The sequence below is a fragment of the Lycium barbarum genome, chromosome 9 (assembly GCF_019175385.1).
Source record: "Lycium barbarum isolate Lr01 chromosome 9, ASM1917538v2, whole genome shotgun sequence".
NCBI lineage: Eukaryota > Viridiplantae > Streptophyta > Magnoliopsida > Solanales > Solanaceae > Lycium > Lycium barbarum.
The window spans coordinates 112,198,404-112,220,710 of record NC_083345.1 but is presented as its reverse complement, the minus strand read 5'-3'; the positions used below and the strand labels follow the sequence as shown (position 1 = coordinate 112,220,710).

At 34.2% G+C, this 22,307-nt stretch overlaps 1 protein-coding gene across 2 annotated transcripts; it reads right to left on the bottom strand.

Moving 5' to 3' along the window:
- Positions 1-2,617: 2,617 nt before the first annotated feature.
- LOC132609435 (enhancer of rudimentary homolog) lies at positions 2,618-11,587 on the bottom strand. Of its 2 annotated transcripts, XM_060323411.1 has the most exons (5): positions 11,453-11,587; positions 7,804-7,897; positions 3,483-3,603; positions 2,923-3,032; positions 2,618-2,781 (listed from the first exon to the last, which is right to left on the bottom strand). In XM_060323411.1, the coding sequence occupies exons 1-4, from the start codon at positions 11,453-11,455 to the stop codon at positions 2,936-2,938; spliced, it is 315 nt and encodes a 104-aa protein (XP_060179394.1). In that variant the 5' UTR covers positions 11,456-11,587; the 3' UTR covers positions 2,618-2,781; positions 2,923-2,935. The 2 variants fall into 2 exon arrangements, with proteins under 2 accessions (XP_060179394.1, XP_060179393.1); XM_060323410.1 differs by having other exon boundaries at positions 2,618-3,032.
- Between the last annotated feature and the right edge of the window lie 10,720 nt (positions 11,588-22,307).

The window sequence follows — 22,307 nt, the reverse complement described above, 5'->3', positions numbered from 1 at the left end:
GTATTCCTTATAAATTATATTCACTTGATTAAAACTTATAGATCTTAAGATATTTTTTCCAGAATTCAAGAAAATTATAGCCACCACAATAAAACCTTAATAACGAATTATAAGTTGGTAAAGGATGAAAAATTTAGGGAAAAAAAATGAATGAGAGAAATACCATTAGTTTTTTAAAAAACCGAAAAAACCAAACTGATCCAAACAAAAAAAAAAAAAAGAAAAAAGAAAAACCAAACTGCGACAAACCAACAACAACTAAACCGATGAATGTTCAAGCCTCGAGAACAGAGAAACTCTTGATAGAAGCACTTCTTTTTTAAGTGACCTATGCAATGTGAATCAAGACCAGTCAGGTGTGAGTTATATACAGATACAAGTAGGGCTGCTTATCGGGCGAATTGGGCGGATAACTACGCTTAACGGTTTGGCTTAACGGTTATCGGCTTTTAAAAGTACTAATCCGCTAGCCAACCGATAAGATATCGATTAGTTCGATATCGGGTTAGTAATTATCGGACGGTTATCGAGCGGTGTATCGGTTAAATTACGTAACTACTATTTTTTTTATTTTTTTTTGCCTTGAAAGACAAACGTTTTATTCATAATTCGGAAAAGGTCCAAAAATACCCCTGAACTATTGAAAAAGGCTCATAAATACCCTCCTTCCACCTTTTGGTCTAAAAATACCCTTCCATCCACCTTTTAGGTTTGTTTTTGGCTCAAATTATTTTGTGTTGGAAGTTACTATTGCAATAATTGTGGTTCCAGAGAAAGGTGGTGAAGTGATCACCATCGGAAGGGTTGAGATTAAACTTGTGAATTCTTAACTGTTAAGTCCTATCCCGTGGCTATGAGGCTTAATTGACTTCCTAGTTGTTAAATTATGAACGGTCCAAAAATACCCCTGAACTATTGAAAAAGGCTCATAAATACCCTCCTTCCACCTTTTGGTCTAAAAATACCCTTAAGGTTTGTTTTTGGCTCAAATATACCCCTCAAACTAACAAGTTAAAATTAACTCTTTTAAAAAAGCCAAATGGCAATTTGTAATTGGTCAATAATAAAATTCCGTAATTTTAAAAAAAAATTGCCAATAATAAATTTCCAGTAATTTAAAATTCCAGATTTAAAAAAAAAAATTGCCAATAATAAAATTCCGTAATTTACATATTTTTTTAAAAAAAATTGTGTTTTTTTTTTTTGCATTTCGTGAATTAATCAACAAAATATGTTTTGTTTTTGCATTTCGTGAATAAAAAAACGAAATAGGAAATTATAATTTTTTTTTGCATTTCGTGTATTAAAAAACGAAATAGGATAAAAAAAATTATTTTCGTTCATATAAAAACGAAATTGGAAAATTGGACAAAATATATTTTCCAATTTTGTTTTTATATGAACAAAATTAATTTTTTTATCCTATTTCATTTTTCAATACACGAAATGCAAAAAAAAATTATAATTTCCTATTTCGTTTTTTTATTCACGAAATGCAAAAAAAAACATATTTCGTTGATTAATTCACAAAATGCAAAAAAAAAAAAAATCAGTTTTGTTCATATTTTTTAATTTTTAAATTAAATAATATATGTGTCCAATCACAAAATGCCATTTGACTTTTTAAAAGAGTTAACTTTAACTTTGTTAGTTTGAGGGGTATATTTGAGCCAAAAACAAACCTTAAGGGTATTTTTAGACCAAAAGGTGGAAGGAGGGTATTTATGAGCCTTTTTCAATAGTTCAGGGGTATTTTTGGACCGTTCATAATTTAACAACTAGGAAGTCAATTAAGCCTCATAGCCACGGGATAGGACTTAACAGTTAAGAATTCACAAGTTTAATCTCAACCCTTCCGATGGTGATCACTTTACCACCTTTCTCTGGAACCACAATTATTGCAATAGTAACTTCCAACACAAAATAATAATAATAATAATAATAATAATAATAATAATAATAATAATAATAATAATAATAATAATAATAATTTATGGTTAATGGAAGAGTTTACCGAAGATAATTATTGATGGTTCAGACTTTTCACTTTAGTGCTTTAGCTTTAGATTTTAGTGTTTTAGGTTTACAATACATATTTTATATGTTTAGGGGTAAAAATATAAATATGATAAATTCTTAACGGGTTAACGGTTTGCCCAATAAGAAAATTGTGTAATCCACCCCCGCACCGATAAGCCATTAACTACAAAATTTTAATTCATTCCCCAACCGCTAATCCGATAGCCCACTACCAATAAGTCAATTTTACGGTTGGGTTATCGGCGGCGGTTCGATTTTGAACAGCCCTAGATACAAGATGCATAAAGATTTAAAGGCTTGAATAACAGCTATCCAACTCAGGCAGCTTTTGGGCTTCCTTTCCTTAATATGGTGTCTGCTGTCTAAGTTCAACCAAGGGTTGCTCATGCCCACATATTTGTTCAAGTAATATACTAACAAGAAACCAGGCTCAATTATCATAGATAAACTAGTACAACAACAACAACAACAGCCCAGTGAAATCCCACATCTTGGGGTCTGGGGAGGGTATAATGTACGCAGACCTTACTCCTACCAAGGTAGGATGGCTGTTTCCGAGAGACCCTCGGCTCAATCATAGATAAACTAGTATATCGATTAAAAGTAGCAGAGAAATAAAATCACTAGCAAGTTTAAAATGCTTGTACAATTTACAGACTTATGCAATGTACATCCATGATTCGAATTGCAAGGCCAGTACAGCATTGAGTTCCGACAAAAGTTGGTTCCCCCCTTGAAGCTCTGCAGATAGGATTTGGATTACAGGGAAGAGAAGCATATTATACATAGAGATTCTTTCCAGACTGCGATCCGCCAATCCACAGCTCTTTTCTTCATAAAAGCCAACATGAAATTAATTGAATATGGTAGATATAAACTAGCCTTTTAAGATATATTATCTCTGTGATGCCAGCTTTTTCAGGTGTTGCAATGTTTTCTGCTTTATCCACTGTCGGTCGTTGGGTAAGTAAGCCTGGATGGACTGATCATACCTGCAAGTCATAACATAATGCTGGAATTAGTAGAATTCAAAAGCATAGTGAGTGCTAAGAAAAATTAACACAAAAGCATAGTGAGTGCTAAGAAAAATTAACAATGTGTTCTATCTGGTATGATGGACCAGGGGCCAATCATTTGATGTGCACGTAGCAGTTCATCGTGTTAATGAACTGAAAGTACAGAAACAGAAGAGATAGTCGGAAACGTGCTTACAATGAACTGAAAATATTTGGTGTGAAAAAGCAGTACCATTCAAAGACCTGCTCTCAGGAGCCATATTTACATGTTCATATATGCTTTGCTTTGTCAATAACACAATGTGCAATACTTGCATATTTCACTGACTTGGGATTCTATTCAGGGGGTGCACGGGTGCAATCTCTGTGTGTGTGATACATATATATATATGTGTGTGAGAGAGAGAGAGAGAGAGGAACAGGTACACTAATGCACTCATATCGGCAAGGCCATCTATGAAATTGTAAAGATCTGAGATGTCGTAAGTGATTTCTCTGATAGCTGGGTTCAATTCCTTGAGTTTCCTCTCATACAAAGCACAAATTCCTGCAGGATAAAAGTATCTTAGGAAATGGCTAAACAGAAGAGGAACATTGAAGCTTAAATTACATGCAGATGGTAAAGAATTTATGCCAAAGAATGAGAAGAATCTGCCCCTGAATATTTTCTACAGGGAAAGACAGTTGGGAGCAAAAAGAAAAAGTAAAAATGTTAAATACAAATTCCATCGACACCCCTCCCCCTTCTCATAAAAAATTTAAATCCAATAAACGACGATAGCATTTGACAAATATGCAAGTAAACCATTACTAACTAAATCTCTCCCATCAAATAATACCATCCAACTTTCCAGTCCAGGTAAGCTTATTTTCTCCCGTATTTTTCTCATTCATTCTAGAGATTAGAGATGCTGATGGTGGAATTCACTCTACAGTTGTTCAAGTTCTCTTTTGAAGTTTGAATCTATTTATGATTTCTGATCTGAATATGCTTTGAGATCTTTTGCATTCTTTTTGGGGTTTTAACTCTTTAATGGCTGAGGTGGGATTACACTGGGTATGTTGTTGAGTTTTATTGTGTGCTATGTTTGAAAACTTGAATAAAATTTTACTTGTTGGCTGACCAGAACTCTTCCTTTCATGTGTCTTTGACTTTTTTTTCTACTTTCATAGATGGCAGAAAAAGAAAGTAGAGTAAGCGAAAGTGGGGGTTCAAACGATTGCATACTAACACTTCATGTCCCAATCCAGTTGAAGCTTCTGTTATTTGGGAACATTTTGAGAGGTACAATAATTCTAATGGAGTTGTTAGAGCAAAATGTCGTTTCGTGATAAAAATTATGCAGTTGCTACAAATAGGTAATGGCACTTCATCAATGGAAAAACCATATGAATCAGTATCCTAATTTTTCCCTCATTAAAATTAGTCAAACGTAAGCTTTCAACTAATTTTAAGTGGTCCAAAGGAAGGGGTGATTAACCTTAAGAAAATTGATCAAGCGCGAAATAGGAAGCGCTTTAGCTCAAATGATAATCGTGGATAAGTTGCCATTCAGTTTTGTTGAAAATGAAGGCTTTAAAAACTTTCTGATAGTCACAGAACCTCAATTTCGAATCTTTTTTGTTAACATTGACAAGAGATTGTTATGGGCTTTATAGTGAAGTTGAAAATAGTTTTTCAAAGAAGAATGTTATGAAATTAGTCTTACCACATATACTTGGACTTCTTTGCAAAGAATCAGCTATATATGTCTTACAGCTCATTTCATTGATCGAGATTGGATTTTGCATAAAATACTACTTAATTTTGTCTGATCTCTAGTCATAAGGATGGTGATATGACACTTGTTATTACTAAATGTTTGCTTAATTGGAGTTTGGAAAAGGTGTTCACTATTACGGTTGATAATGCTACAATGATTTCCTGGTGAAAGAAGTGTCTAAACAATTGAACACCTTATCCAAACTCCAGTAAAGCAAACACTTAGTAATAACAGCCTACATTTCATTACCCTTAAACACTAGAGATATGACAAAAGTTAAGTAACATGTTATTGAAAAATCAATCTCTATCAATGAAGTAAGTTGTAAGACATAACGAGCTGATTCTTTCCAAAGAAGTCCAAGCATATGTTGTAAGACAAATTTCTATATGTGCTTCTTTAAAAAACTTATTCAAACAGGGGTCCTCTTCACTAAAAAGCTCATAACAACCTTTTGTCAATGCTCTACCAGGAGGAGTTCGAAATATGAGGTATTATGACTCTCATAAAGTTTCTTAAAGCCTTGCTTCTTTTTTTGATCAAGTAAAGGTATTTTCACTCATAAACATGGCCAAACTGGCCGTATACATGAGGTATACCAAAAGATAAAAAATTTACAGAATATGATTCTCTACAAACTCCGCCCAATCATCTATACAACAAAGAACTTTCTGTTTACACCAAAAGAAAATAAGGGAGCGGAGGCTACTCCTCAACTGAAAGAAATTCGATTCTACTCCTTCAAAGGCTCTCCTATTTCTTTCTCTCCAGACTACCCACATTAGAGCAAGTGGGACCATGTTTCAAGCCCTTCGTCTTCTCCTCCTCCTGCTCTTCCAACTAACCATCAAATCTTTCACGGTTCTTGGCATTGTCCAAGGAATGTGAAACCACTTAAACATATCCCACCATAATCTCATGGTAATCCCGCAATGTAGGAGAAGATGGTCCATGTCCTCGCCCGTCTCCTTGCACATGTAACACCAACTGACCAGACAACCTTCCGCTTTCTAAGATTTTCCGCTATCAGGATCACCCCTCTAGTGGCTAGCCAAGTGAAAAACACACCTTCCTCGGCACGCTTGGAATGCATATTGCATTACAAGGGAAATCAATCTCCTCCCTAACCAAGAGTTTCTCATAAAAAGACTTCACAGAGAACACTCCATTGTTTCCCAAGCCCCACACTTCATAAAGCCTTGCTTCTCAACACAACTAAAGGCCAACCCAACCATAATTATCATTTGAGCTAAAGCCCTCCTATCATTGTTCTTGATTAAATTTACAAGTGTTAATCACCGCTTCCTTTGCACCACTTGAAGTTGGTTGAAAGCTTATTTGTGTTTGACTAATTTTAATGAGAAAAAATTAGGATACTAGTTCATATAATAATTCATTGATGAAGTACCATTACCCTTTGTAGCAGTTGAAGAATTTTTGTCACAGTACTTAAATGCAAAACATCCCCAAACATATTCAATTTCATTCTTAACAACATGGAGAGAGGGCAATGCGAGCAAACAACAACTCCATGTCAACCCCAAGCAAGATGGGATTGGCTATGAGTCCTCATTTTTCATGTGCTCCGTTTAAGCCATCTCACGTCAATCAGGAGATGACAATAAGATTAAAAAGAAAAACATCAACGGGGTTGAAAAAGACGATATCAACGAAAGCAAGTGACTAATAAGAGCGCAAATGGCAGCAAAGGAAAAGAGAAATTAGAGAGATATGCCTATGTGAGCTTTACATTGTCGGTTCCAAGCGAAGATAAAGAAGGGTTGGGGTTAAGTAGCATTTAGTGTACAAAATTGTCATGATCAATTCTCTAGAATATAGAGGTTTCATATAGCTAACCTCACTAGTTTAAGATTGAGGTGTAGTTGATTGATAGAGAGATGAGAACAACAAAAGATGGTTATTTCAAGTTATGATTACAAGGTGAAACACATTGTTAGTTAAGATAATAACTTAGAAACCCAATAATTCCTAGGAGCAAGACAACTCATGAACACTACAACTTCTCAAGTACAAATACTTGAGAGAACTTTGAGAAGTTAATCAACAAAACACGACATATGAACCCAGTTACTACAATTTCTATAAATGCACCAACAGATCCATCAAAGAGAAAACTAGCATGTCAATATGTAAGTCAACCAACACCTTATTAAGTCTTTTTCTTTTAATATATTTTGGAAAATTCACCTTACAAGGTCATTGATAGCTGTATATTAAGTTCCACTATTTTACCAGAACTAACACCACAATGAAACTTCTTGCTTGTCATGGGGTCCATAACAACAGATCCTTGTCAGTCTTTTACAGGCTTTCATGAAAGTAACCACCTATGAATGTGAAGTGTCACCTATAACGCAAAGCAAAACAATGCTCTGTTCAACCCTTCCCTCGACATAACGATCCTATTTATCCCTTCTCAAAAAAAAAAAAAAAAAAAAAAGATCCTACTTATCCCTAAAAGTAGGTCCATACAGGTTGCAGTTCCTTTCTACCATCTAATCCCATCATGAGAGTGACTCTATTTGCCTTTATTTCCTTTACCAGGACATAATTTCTCCCACCAGAAAAATTCTCGTCCATCATAACTCTGAAAGTGTGATGAACAAAATGGGAAGTTAAAATTAACATGCTTGAATTAGCCAGACCAAAGTTTCTTGAACTTCAGTGAGAAGGCAAAGAATAAGTGTTCGTAAAAGTTTAGAATAAGAGGGATTTTCATCTACAGATAATAATACATAATGAAATTGTTTGCAAGGACTACAGGTAGATTACAAAAAATATGTTGGCTTCTAGTTTCAGATTTAAAGCTGCTAACAAATCCAGCTGATTGACAATTATGTTTGTAATCTTTACATATTTTTCCTGGGTTTGTACCTTATTTCTGGTTACCTACATTCAGGTGCCTCGGAGCAATTGCATAGATAATCAGAAAAGGGTAAATATAGAAATGTCGTGATAAATACCGTCCATTGCTTGACTTATTGATTCATAATCCATGAAAGTGCGAGTTGCTCGGTTCTGAGATGTCTGCATGAGAATAATGGTGTGCCTGTTTGCCTGCATAACACCCAAAAGAGTAGTCAAATAAAATATGCTAGTAGCTTTTTGCCTTCATCTTGTTCTTCTTTTTCGGTAAACCTTCATCTTGTTCTTGATGTACTTAAGTTATAAGAATCACGCCAATAAGATCATGCTGTACCCATACAGCACTCATATCAGTATTCGATGTTGGACAACTTTTTTTAAATCAGAATGCAAATACAACTTATCTTAAGAATCTTTAAGCCTGATGAAGTAGCTATATTCTCCTTGGGGATATCCCAAGATGGGAATACCATACATAAATGGGGATGGGAACTATGTACATTAATTTCTCTCAACTGTTAGTAAAATATTGTTGTAGATGATCAGAACTTTTATCTTTACCTAGATGCATATGGTGTGTCTTTGTATGTTTTTTCCCCTCAAAAGAACGACAAAGCGGACAAATATGTCTTCGTATTCAGAACATGTTACTTAAGTCACATAGAGGATTAGAGACTTTGGGCAGCTTAGCTTTTCCAAAAGGTAAAAGCAACATCTAAGGATAATCAGCATCACAAACGACGAAGAAAATCTCTTTCCACGGAGAGAACATCTTAAAAGAGAGAGATACAGTAGGTCCAAGGATAAGGATCATAAATCACCAAGAATATCTTTCTACCAAAAGAAGATCTAAAAGAGAAAATGATTCAGTATGGCCCAAGCAATAATACTATTTGGTAAAGACAACAAGACTAGTAGATATTAGGATGTTGACCAACAAAAAGGAAAGAAGAAAAAAACAAAACCCTATTGAGGCAGCACCAGAATACCTTATGGAGCGGCCATGAGAGAGCAACATAATACAATTGCAAAAGAAGCTAATACCGTCCAAACGAATCAATAAAATGTCCTCATCATATTTAACCTATGTTGGTCAGATTCTTCAAAAATGCCGCCGGTGCGTGTTGGATCCTCCAAGCACAGTGCACTTTCGGAGGATCTAACACAGGTGCGGCAGCACTTTTGGAGAGTTGAGCAACATAGTATAGAGCTAAGCCTCTTTCAAAATCAGCAAAGACATGTTAACTGGATCAGAAGTTCAACCTATTCAAATTATTTCATTTTATTTCACAGTGGAACTTCCTCAAGGGAGTTTTTCTTCACTAGCGGAGAGCCAGAAAACACTATATCCCCAACGACCTTTGCTACTATTAAATTTTTAAGCATTGAGCGTATGACTGGTAAAATTTTAGATATTCATAGCTAAGATATGGTCATAGCTTCTATTATTCCTCCTCACTTTACCTATCTCCACACCCCTCTCCATTTCTATGACTAGGTTACCACTACTAGGACCCAAGTAGGCATGTACACAGATCATACAACCATTCAGCACCTCGGGATTTGTTTATGCTACAACCCCCTGTATCTCACTCATCTGCATACTCTCAAAACATTGTATGTCTCCCAGGTACATCAGAACCCAGAAAAGGACTAATTGTGGAAAAGATATAAACAACAAAACAAAAAATACAACAACAACAACAACACACCCAGTGTAATCTCACAAAAGTTCATGTATATGTAATGCTCTAGAAGGAAAAAATGAAGTCTTTCTTGAATAGTCCCTCTTGCACCCCACTTCACGCCAGAAAACAACTACTAAATAGATAAATTACAAAAACACCAAATAAGAAAGAGGGACAACTGATTTGCTCATCAGTTCAGCTAATCTACTTCTACAATATGTCAACTTAGGGGTGGCAAATGGGATGTTTGGGCTAAGATGGGCTAGGTCAAGATGAGCTAAATCAATAAATGGGTCATTGCCCAACCCTGCCCAAAGTCTACTTGGGCTAAGATGGGTTGGGTCAAGATGGGCTAACCAATGGGTCATAGCCCAACCACCCCAACTTGACACAACTTTTTATCTTAGTGTGATACTACGTACTAAGTAACTAATTTATAAAGATAATAAAACTCGTGAACAACTTTAAATTGGCTGGAAGCATATTCGACGCAATTTGGATTTAACAAAATAAATTTAGTTGATTTATATCCTAAATATTAGAAAAAGTAACATGGAAGAAATAATAATTTTTTACAGACACATCATCTGTGGAACATAGCTAGTGCAAAAGTGCTCCTTTCATTTTTTGATTAGTGTAAAAGCAAAAGTTAAAACTGCTCTTGTAACCATCAAATTTGCTACCATAGAGTTCACAATTGCACAATGAGGGGTAACAGGTATACCACAAGGCTTCTTTACAATCGTTTTTTTCTATGAAGAGTGTTTTGGCCAGTTTGAGGTTGAGCAAACCTCACACTAAGTGTTGTACCTGGGTAAAAACTGAAATTTCCAGAACCATTGGACAAAGCTTCTCTTCATTGGTCAATCAGTTTATAAGTTTAAACAATATAGTTGCATATAATAATTGAAAACCGAAGCAGAAGTCACAGGAAATGTGTCACCTTGTTCCAGCAGCCCTTTGATTACCTCATTTCGTCCAAGAAACAGAAAGGACAACAGGGATTCCAACACCAAAACACAAAGCTAAACTGAGACAAAATTGGAGTTATAACCAAGTGGTTGCAACTTCATCTAACACTCAAGTAGTGCATGGTTAAAATCTCACCCATGCGATTCCCTTTCTCCCCAATTTACAGGCCTCCACTCTTCCTCCCCCCACAAACCCAAAAGGATAAATATTCTATATAGGATTTTGTATTGCTTTTCTGACAATTACCCCCCTACACACATGGTTACCAAGCACCCACGTAAAAACACATTACAGCACTTGTATGCTTGAAAACCATGAGGTTTCAGGGCTCTTATTCTAAGAGCTGTTGATATTCCCTTAACTGCAGATACAACAATACCAGTTTTTTTTTTTTTTAATAACAGTGGTGCCTGGGCCAGCTTGCGTGCACCTCGACTAATTCCACGGAATACCCGCCACCTCCCACCAGCAGCAAGTACCAGGTAACTCTGACAGATGGTATGGGAAGAAATCACCTAGTATTTTTGTCTTTGCTAGGATTTGAACCTGAGACCTCATGGTTCTCAACCCACTTCATTGACCACCATGTCACCACCTTAGGTGCTCGACAGCACCAATTATGAACCTTTATTTCATTTTATATTTTATATCGTCTCGCTCCCTTTTTTCCAACAATTCATCCTAAGATGACACTGAAGTTGTAGCATCAATAGATATTTGGTTCAAATATCATTCCCCTTTGCCCTCTCCACCCAACCAAAGGAAAATAAAAATAAAGCTACATTACATAGTAGATTCTTTTAATCATTTTAAACTAAGACATTAAGTTTAGTTAAAGACTTTAAACCAAGCTAATATGCATATTCATCTCAGCAAACAAAACCAAAAAGTGGGGGTAAAAGAAAGAAAAACATCAAGCAAGTAAACTAACAAAAAAAAAAAAAAAAAAACCTAAACACCCACAATTGAAGAAAGAAAGAAAAAAATTGGAACCCTAAACATAATTATAAAGTTGAAGAAAAATCAAATAAAATTCAAGAAAGAAGCATAAACAACAATGTTGGAATTGAAAAAAATAAAACATTACCATTATGAATGGATAAGGATGATTTTGTATTTTGCTGATATTTCGAAGCAGAGAAACGAAAACCTTGGGAACAAAGGAAGGGAACGAGCTTTGATTTGGGGGTGGAGGGGGGGGTGGTCGAGGGCGAGGGGGGGGGTCTGTACGTTAACAAAGACAATTTGTCGACAGAATTGTTAAAATTGTATTCAATTTATGCGAACTCATTTAACTATGCACGACATTTAAGAAAGAAGAATTTTTTTTAAAATTTATGATTCAAAATAAGTCTTAAATATTTGTGTGGCTGCAAATCATTCATAAAGTGAATTTATTTCTAAATTAGGAAAGAGGTCATTCATTTTGGCACGGACTAAAAAAGAAATAGGTTCACATAAATTGAAACAGAGTGAGTATTTGATTTGTTTAGTTTTATTATAAATTCAAAAAAAATGAAGAAAAAATGTAACCAAATAGATGAATTATAACACCAAAAATAGGCGTTTTGGGCGGAGCCCGAGGCTAGCGAAGCTTACCTGTGGGGCGTAAGTATCGTGGTGTATGCCCCAGTCTTCTGAGCGTTTGTTTAGGCGTAAGCCCGAACATTTTGGACGTTCATTTGTGGCGTAAGTCTCGAGAACTTTTCAAATTTGAGCCAAAATTACTTAATAAATCTTTTTTTTTTTAAGTTAAATATCCAAATGTTAACTCAAGTAAATTCTCAAACTAAAAATCTCAAAAAATCAAAAAAGAAGTTTCTATTTATCCTAATTTCATAATATTTTCTCTTTGTTGTTTACGAAGTAACAGATACATGTTAGACCTATGTATTTAAAGTGCAGACTACAACACAAAATGTTTTATCCTCAAATTCTTACTATGCTTGCATTTTCTTTCTTTATGTTATATTTTCTTCAAAATCTTTTTAGAAATCTTCAATTTATATTTTTCAACATAGTAGTTTTAGTTTTAGAATTTCTTTTGGTCATGCTAGTATAGATAATGTTCTGAAGATTCTATTCCACCTATTTCTATTACTAGTTTCATCAGGCCCGTGCTAATCCCGGGCCCAAACTCAAAATATAAAAATAGTATTTTAAATTTAAAAAGTATAATTTGTATCACATTTTTTTATTTCATAATTAATATAATTTAGTGGCACGTTAAACATGTCTTGTTGATAAGTCTTCATAATTATTAAAGTTTGTAATCACATAATTGGATAAGTTTAAGTAAAAAATTATTTATGAGGAAGGAAGTTTAGCTAGAGAATTAGAAAATATGAAAGGGACTACAAGTGATTCGCTATTCTGTAAAATAACATAATTTAAAATATGTTAATAATTACAACTTGATGAAGATTATAATCCACAAAACATTGGCAATTTATGAATTTGTGAACATGTAATTTCTTAGTTATTGACAGTAATAAATTAAATCGGTGTTTAATAAATCCTAATTTCACTTATAAATTTCATGTAGCAAGAGTTTTTGACAAAACTCTTTTTTTTTTTTAATCTTCTAGGATCATCTAGTACAATAAAATTCTCAATGACTTCAAGTTTATAGTACAATATTTATAACATTTTTAGAGTCTTTACATAAATTAATCCAATAATAATTGAAGTACATAAATAATGTATTCCCTCTTATCCATTTTACATGTTTATATTTTGGACGCCCCTTAAAAAATACTCACTCCATCCTCTTTTAATTCTCGTTTTTGCTCTTTTCACGTTCATTAATAAACATAATAAGTAGAAGATATTATTTACTAAGTTATCTCTATTTATTAAATGTTTTTTTAGACTTGAGAAATATTAAAAAGATTTATAAGGGTATAGTTGAAAAAATTGCAAATTTTAATCTTGATTATCTAAATTAATAATTATTTCAGGATAAGTATTTTTAGCTAAAGTCATTGTTAATTTAGGACGGATGGACTATTGATTAAAATGATAATTTGACTAAATTACCTTATATATTTTTGCTCTCAATTAATATTTATCTTTCTTTCACCACATTAATCTATCTCCGTATTTTAGATCAATTATTATTAATAACCATAACAATTTAAGTAGACTAAAAAGGGAAAATAATTTTTAATATCATACCAGAAACTTAATTTAGAACAAACCTTTATAAACATACGTATAAGCTCATTAAAGAAGCAAAGCCCAAAATGTATAACCCAGATAATGCAAAAGCTAATTCAATAAGGGGACCTAAGTGGGTTTGGTTTTAAAAGAAAAGATGAGGACAAAAAGTCAACACCAACAACACGTGTAGGGGTGTATCTGGTCCAAATCATCAAAGAATGAAATTACTATTTTGACCCGGTGAGGACTACAAAAAATTTGTATCCTCACTTATATAATTTTTTAAAATTTGTGATTTAAAACAAATTTTAAATAACTGTGTGATTATAAATTATAAAGGCATAACGGAAGTTTTAAGTTATTTTTAATTATAAAAAGGTGACTTTTTTTTTACAGATTAAAAATAAAATAGTGTCACATAAATTGAAATAGATGGAATAAGATATAAGAGTGAATTCACAAAAAGTTACACCTATTACAAAGAGTCGGGTGGATTATCTTAAGAAAATGAAAGAGGGAAAACATGAGAATACAAAATGTAAAAAGTAACATTCACGTGGAGCAGCTTCATAGGACCAAATGATAATGTGAGGACGACAAATCTTTTCCATTGCTGCTTATATATAATAGTTATAATGAGTATTCCCCCCATTTCAATTTATGTGAACCTATTACTATTTGGAGAGTCTACGAAGTGATTCTTTGATCACATTTTCCTTACATTTTTTTCTAAATTATTTGAACTATAAATTATCAGGACTTATAGTACTTTTTATGTAGTTTCAAAATACATAAATTTTATTTTTACATACTTGAAAAATCTATATCAAAATTTATGGTTAAAGTTATAAAGTTTGACCCTCGTACTGCGAAAAGGTTCACATAAATTGAAACGGATGGAGTATTAATTTGTTATCTAGTTTTAGGTTTTAAAACAATGACTTTAAATTATTGTCATTTTTACCTTTGAATTATGAGGATAGAGTATCATTTTTACAAATTTAATTATGTCTCATCATGATCATGTTATTGGTGCATTGCATCTTTACGTCATTCACTTTTTCAAGATTTTTTGTTAATCGTTCATGCAGATGTTAGCATGTTAATAATAGATATTACATTATTCTATTATATTTTTTAATAATTTTAATGTATTTTTATTTATATGTTTATTTTATTAATTTATAAAATATTAAAAATTAAATACCTATGCGGCTTACGTCTTAGGGCTTACACCCTGCCGAGGCATATGTAAAATGCCTCGCCTTACGACCACAACTTTTAAAAGACTGGTTGTAAATGCAAAATTTACATATCCGAAGTCACAATATGTCATCCAACTCTAACAGTCACCATACCACACAACCAATAGAAAATGTACTATCATTATACCGTAATTACATTCCAAAATACAACAAAATATCATCAAACTAACTTAATAGTTCATTTCCCCTTTCTTGGTCTTAATTTTTGAAGTCTCTACCGCCTACTTTGCTTCTCTACCTGATTTTCAGTACTGTAGTCTTTCCCTTCCCTATTTGCTTTCTTGATAAGTCAGGAAGATCCGTGCGTTCACTAACACGTATGTCATTTCTTGTGAAACCGATTTTCCTGGTCCATATCATTACTAAGCTTTTCCAAGGCTTAGAATGTTACAAATTTGAACACCCATTTCAGTTTCAAGTAGCTTTCTTATTCCTAACTCAAGCTATTAGATAGGGTTTAAAGCCCCAAATTCTTGCTATTTAACTTTTTTCCTAACATCTACTTTCTTTTCCAAGCAAAAATACAAGTGTTTAGGCACAAATAATGTGGGCCACCATTAAAAGTCGTTCAAGCTTGAAGAGTTAATAGAAAACATCTTTAACATACAATTGAAGTTTGAATACAAAACCTAATCACATAACTAACACATTTGGTCCCACAACCTTAGTTAATGGGTTTAGCTACTCATATTCATTAATGTAAAAACAAAAGTAGATAAATATTCATGACACTTACAAATAGTAGTTGAAGTGATGACAAAAAGTAAAATATTCTCCTTAGAATCTTCAACAATTAGAATCTTCAACAACCAATACTAAATGCTTGTAATACTAAGAGACAACAAAAACTGAATAGAGAATGCCTTTTACAAAAGCCTAGGAGAGTATTTATAACATCCCAACAACGTGCACCAGCTTTGGACAAAAATACCCTTCCGTGCATATCGTGCGAGCCGCAAGTGGTGTCGGAGATGCAACTTGTGAACCGTAGGTTGCACCAAACTTCCGCAGGTTGAGCCAAAGTCAATGTGTAGATGGCTCATCTCCGACATCAGATATGACTCGCAGGTTAAAAGATAAAGTCTTCTAATAACTGACTAACTAGACTATATCTATGAAGCGTCTAAAGATAACTGTCTAACTGTTGAGAAGATTGAAGTAGGATAACACCCCGGAGGAACTAGGGCTCACCAATAGCTGATATGAGCGGGTCCTAGCTAGCTAGATCGTCAACCTGTATATCATTGCTTGCATCGCGAGATGCAGGCCCCTAAGTAATAAAAGGGACATCAACACATTTGAATTGTACTAGTATGTAAAGCAACTGAAAGAAAGAATATAAGTACTGAAACTGAAACTGAACTAGACAGGAAAGCAAGAGTCTGAAGTACTCTTTGTTCTGAATGAAGAATCACCCGTAAAACTGTAAATATAACTGTGTCCTAGGGCCCAAATAATGTGCACAAAACTGTGGCCTCAAGCCCAAGCAATACTTATGCATAAACTATGGCCTAAGGCCCAAAAATACAGATACAGGTGTTCAACATTAAATAATTTACAAGACTGTGATTGGCTGTAGCTGATAGCATGATAACTGTTTCTGATTTTGCAACTTAAACAAATAACTGATTATATACTGACTGAGACTCGTGTGATGTCAATACACAAGTCTATCATAATTACGTACTGAGTTCATGATATTCAAAGTGATCACCATGAACGAATTATGAAACTATAACCCTAAAAGATAGGGGTTCTACAACTATTCAAGAAACTAGGGCTAAATTGCATTCTGATTCAGATTACTAATAAGCATGTAGAATGAGGCGTATGAAGAATCATAAACGTTCCCTAACGTAGATGGTTAGCCTAACATACCTGTATATGCTCTAAATCTTATAGCTACTGGTCTGAAATTGAGAAGAATCCCAAAAGTCTAAGTCTTGAACCATTAGGTGGGTTTTCTTGAAAATCTTGGGTTAAGAACAATGTTTCCCTAATTAGGTTAGATGAGCATATGATTTAATCCACTTGGAATAAGTTAGGATAGCTTACCTTAGTGTTCTTGATAGTGGAGGAGGAGAGCAGGTCGTTCTAGAGTTCAGGGACTTGTAAAAATAAAAAGAAAAACTTAACTAGGTATTTATAGGTTCTGGTGCGGGTTGGGAAATACGAACCAAAATACGGTCTGTATCCCAAATTATGGTCCGTATTATGGACCGTAATTAATCATGTTCCAAAAAAATAGAAACACCGCCTTACTTCCCTCCTCAAATACGATCTGAATTACGGGCCGTAAACCAGATTACGGTTTGTAATTAACAATATAATTCCCCAAGAAAAATTCCATAATGTATAATGAATTTGGATGGCATTTTACGATTTTAAATACGGGTTGTATAATGAATTACGGTCCGTAATCTGAGACGTAAATCCTCATCTGATAACTGTAGAGAATTTTCCAATTCTAACATTCTCTATATGATTTTCTAAGTCTAAAATCATGGTCAAGGCTTATGTTAAAGGTATGATGTGCTACACACTTGCAGCCAATTGGTTTCTTGCCTTATGGAAAAGGAACCGCTTGCCATGTTTAGTTGTTTTCTAATGCTTCTATCTCAGCTTGCATTGTATCAACCCATCTTGGCTCCTTACCTGCTTCTGCATAGCAAGTAGGTTCAACAATATTAGAGAAGGCTACAAGATAACTTTGGTATTCTGGTGATAATTTCTCATAGGATATGTATTTAGATAAAGCATAAGACATATTATCATGAACATTCAAATACATGAAATCCTTCATCCATCAAGGAGGATGTTTTCCTCTAGTGGATTTTCTTGTATTTGTTGTATGTTGTACTACTAGTGTATGATTTTGCACTACTGGTTGATGTGCTATAACATGTTCTGGTTGTTCTTTTGGAGATATATGAGGTGCTTGTTGAGCTGCATCTTGTTGCTATTGTTGTATATTATGCAGATTAGGTAACAAATCATATATCTAAGCTCCACTTGTTCTTGGTTCTTCATTTGTGAAACCGTGATTAGGAGTTGTAAACATATTTGGTGACTGCTGAGATTCAGACCATTTAAATGGGAATATATCTTCTCTGAAAGTAACATCCCTATTAACAAAAAAAAAGCACTTTATGAGTAATTTCATAGCGTATATATTACTTTTGGATTTCAGAATATCTCGTATGCACTATTTATTTGGTTCTGGGCATAAGTTTGCCATTTTCTTTAACTATTTTTGCATGGCACAAATACCTTGGAATTCTCACGTGTGAGAGTGAAGATTTCCTTCCATGTAACTTTAAATATGGAGATATGTTCCCTATCACAGTAGATGGAATTCTATTTATCAAATAAGTTACAGCTTTAACACAATGACCCCAAAACTCAATGGAATATTAGCCTGAAATCTTCTCTTGTAATTTCTAGAATATGTTTGTATTTTCTTTTAGCTATGCCATTTTTGTTGAGGTATACAAGGACATGATGTCTGATATATAATACCTAAACTGTTAAATAAGTCACTACATAATGAGTTTATGAACTCAGTTCCATTGTCTGTTCTCACAGTTTTTACACAAGTATCAAATTGAGTCTTAACAGAAATAAGAAACTGTCTGAAGAACAATAATAACATCATATTTGAGTTTCAGTTGAAATATCCATGTCATTCTAGAAATTCATCCACAATAGTTAAGAATGATTTGTAACCATCACAAGTAGCAACCTAATAAGGTCCCCACAAATCCATATGAATCAATTCAAATAACTTAGTACTAATAGATGAACTAATAGGAAAAGACAATCTAGTTTGTCTAACTTTAGGGCAAACAGTACATCATTCATTATTTCAAATTTATGAGATCTTTGCCTAGGGAACAACTTGTGCAAGGTATTGGATGGAGCATGCCAAGCCTCAGGCCTTCTATGCCAAGTGTCGATCTCCCCTTTATTCAGCCTTATTGTAGTTGATATAGTTGCATTATTAGCAGATATATGAATTCTAGCTCCAGTTTTTCTACTTTCCAGTAGTCTTTGATTGACTAGAAAGTATAAACCATCCCATTCTCTATCAATCTCCTTCACCTGCCCATTGTAGAGATCCTGAAACACACAAAAGTCAGGAAAAAAATCTAGCTAAACATTGTAATTGTCTAGTTGCTTTTGATACTGAAAGTAAGTTGTACTTAAATTGAGGCACATTTAAAACATTTTGTAAAGTGCTTCTGGTTGATATATCACTTGTACCAGTATGAGCAACATGTGATATATCCCCATTAGGTAAAAACACTTTTCTTGGATTGTCAATTTTTGAGATAGTATTATTATTTAGAAACTAAACATATGAAGCCATGTGATTAGTAGCCCCTGTGTCAATAATCCAACATGGAGGAGGATTATTTGTTACAACTGGAGCACTAATGTTACCTGACATATTCACTAAATTAGTGGAGATATTATTGCCTTGATTCTATTCAACCATCCTGCAAATTTTTTCATACTGTTCCTGAATGAACTTAGGAGGTAAAACAATATTCCATGCATTTGTGTTGGGTACACCAGCAGTGGTGGTTGTTGGTTGAACTTATTGCACATTGTAGTTATTGCTTCCTTGACCATGTTGCCGATAACCATACATTTGAGACAGGTTCTGAGAGTTCCACTCCCCTTTAGCCACAACATTGTGTGCACTTGGGTCTATCCTTCTCTGCTTGTCTCTATAATCAAAGATCCTACTTGTTGATGATAGCATCACTCACATAAGTTGATGCCAAATATAGTGGATTATTATGATCCATTGCTTGTGTATTGGTTGCAGGAATTGCAGTAGTACTTTATGAACTATTTGTCGCATTTGAGACATTGATTGCATTGTTGTTTATCGCCTTATCTTCAGAACTTGACAATAAGACTCAAATCTATCAAACAGATTCAGAATTCAACCGTAAATGAGTAGAATTGATTCACTGTGTGAACGGTAGTTGCAATTTGAATGTATTGTGAATTGTGATTACAATCGTAACCCTAGAATATTCTCATAATTGAATTGAATTTAACAATAAGAATTTGTCAAGATCTTGACTAAATTTTGGATCATATCTGCTGATTCAATCAGCTGTGCTCCGACACCATAAAGAATGATGAGGATTCATCAATGGTGAATCCAAGAACAAGATGAGAATTTAGAGAGAAGATGATATTTTCATATTATCAAACTTGTGTTGAATGGCAACAAGGCTCTATATATATGGTTAGAGAATAGAATTAGTTTAGAGTTAAGCGTCAAAAACACACCTCAAGTATCGCCTCTTTTTGAGTTTCCTTCATGAATTATCAGTTGTGAGAGTTTCCTACCTAAACTATCACAACTAGTTTGCAAAACACACCTCAACTATCAGTAGTTCACTTTTCCTACCTAAACTATCAGCAACTAGTTTGCAAAACACACCTTTGTTCACTTTTAGTGAGGTGTTTTTTGCAAACTAGTTGGTGATAGTTCATGTAGGAAAAGTGACCAACTGATAGTTGAGGTGTGTTTTGCAAACTAGTTGGTGATAGTTCAGGTAGGAAACTCTCACACTTGATAGTTCAGGTAGGAAACTAAAAAAAAGTGATACTTGAGGTGTGTTTTTGATCATTATCTCAATTAGTTTAACTAACTAATCCTCTACTTAGTCACTAACGGCTAATACTACCTTAGTAACTAGGGAAAAGTATTCAAAACACACTCAAACTATGGCCAAAATTGCCATAACACACCTCAACTTTAAGGGGGTCCTATGACCCCTCTGGACTTATTTTTTGTGTATTATTTACGCTTTCAACCGGTGACCTGGACTAGCAAGTGAAGCTGCTCTCCTTCAGCGCGTAAGAGATGATAAAAATGATATGGACCAGTGTATATTTGCCACATGGCCGTCCAAATAACGATTTTAATTCCCCAAATCCAAAATCAAAACCCCTCAAACGGCTAGATCATCTCTTCTTCCACATTGATTTCTTCCCCAAATTTTGTGGTAAATTTCTTCTCTTTATGTTTCAATTCTTACCCAAGATTGGATTCTTACAATTTCTTTCCCCAAATTTCTGATTAAAAATTCGGGTTAGCTATGGAAGAAACAAGATTGGATTTGAATAAGCTTTGTATGGACAATGAAGATCCAATGTTGAATGCGGAGGTGCGATGCAGTCATGGTGTGTTGCTCCCATTGAAGACTTCTTGGTCCGACAACAATCCCGGAAGAAGATATTGGTCTTGCCCCTACTATGGTTCGAAGAAGTGTAAATTTTTTCGATGGAGGGATCTTTCCAAAGTTGATGAAAGATCGAAATACATTATTCCAAAGTTGGTCAACAAAATGAAGGAGATGCATGGAGAATTAGCTTCAAAAGAGAAGAAAATTAAGGAGATGGAAGAAGGATATGGAAGTTCCGAAATTGCCGAGATGTTGAAAGAGATTGAAATGGAAGAACAATCTGTCTCAAGTCATATGAAAATGAAGGAGATGGAAGAACAATCAAGTGTGATTAATCTGGGCGAAATTGAAAATGTAAAAGAGATAAAATCGAAAAAGAAGGGGATCAACAACTTTAGCTCTAATTTGATTTTCACATTTTGTATCTTGTTTTGTTTTGCTAGTTGGATCAGTTGGTTAATGCGAGGAAATGGTTCAACTTGTCATGACCAATTGCCTTAGTGTTTGTTGTATTTTTGAAGTTCTGGGTTTAGTTTTGTGCTTGATTTTAGGTAGGCAGTGCTTGGGAAAATGTCTTTTGTGTTGTGGTTAATGTTAGTTAGGAACTACTTTTCCCTTTTCTCTTGTCTTCTGGTTAATGTATGTTAGGAAATCCTTTCTAGTTTTCTTTTGTTTTGGGTTTAATGTAAGTTCGAAATTGATGAATGAAATCCCTTTAATTTAGAAAGAAAAGGTGTTACATGTGCTCCAACATAAACCTTGCTTAAATTGAAAACACGGAGACCAATCTAATCTATTTCTATGATCTCCTGTTTTTTTTTCAACAAGGAAGTGTATCCGGTCCCTAGCAGCGTCACAGGCCTTGAAACACAATACATCCCCTGTCCTGAATCCGTTAGCATCTATAAATTCTTTCCATCCTTGATAGAGCCGCGTATGAGCACCAACTTTGTATTTCATTAAGTATGCACCTCTTTCAGAAATTACAACAGCTTCACGGTCATTGTCTGGGAGAAATTCAAGAATGCTACCTGGAAGGATCTGCGGAAAAACATGTGATTACTAAAACTAAAATAACAATTGAAAATAACAAATAAATTAGATGAATACTTACAAAATCATCCTTGCCGACGTATGATTTGGTCAATTTTTTCTCAAAATAAGCTACCATTTTCAAATTAAGGCTCATGTTAGAGGCTGTGTAGAATGCTATTTCATGGTATTAGAGTGTGAGTGAAAGCCTATATTTATAATGTGTATTGCAATAAATTCCCCACTACTTAACCCCCAACCACCTTAGCTG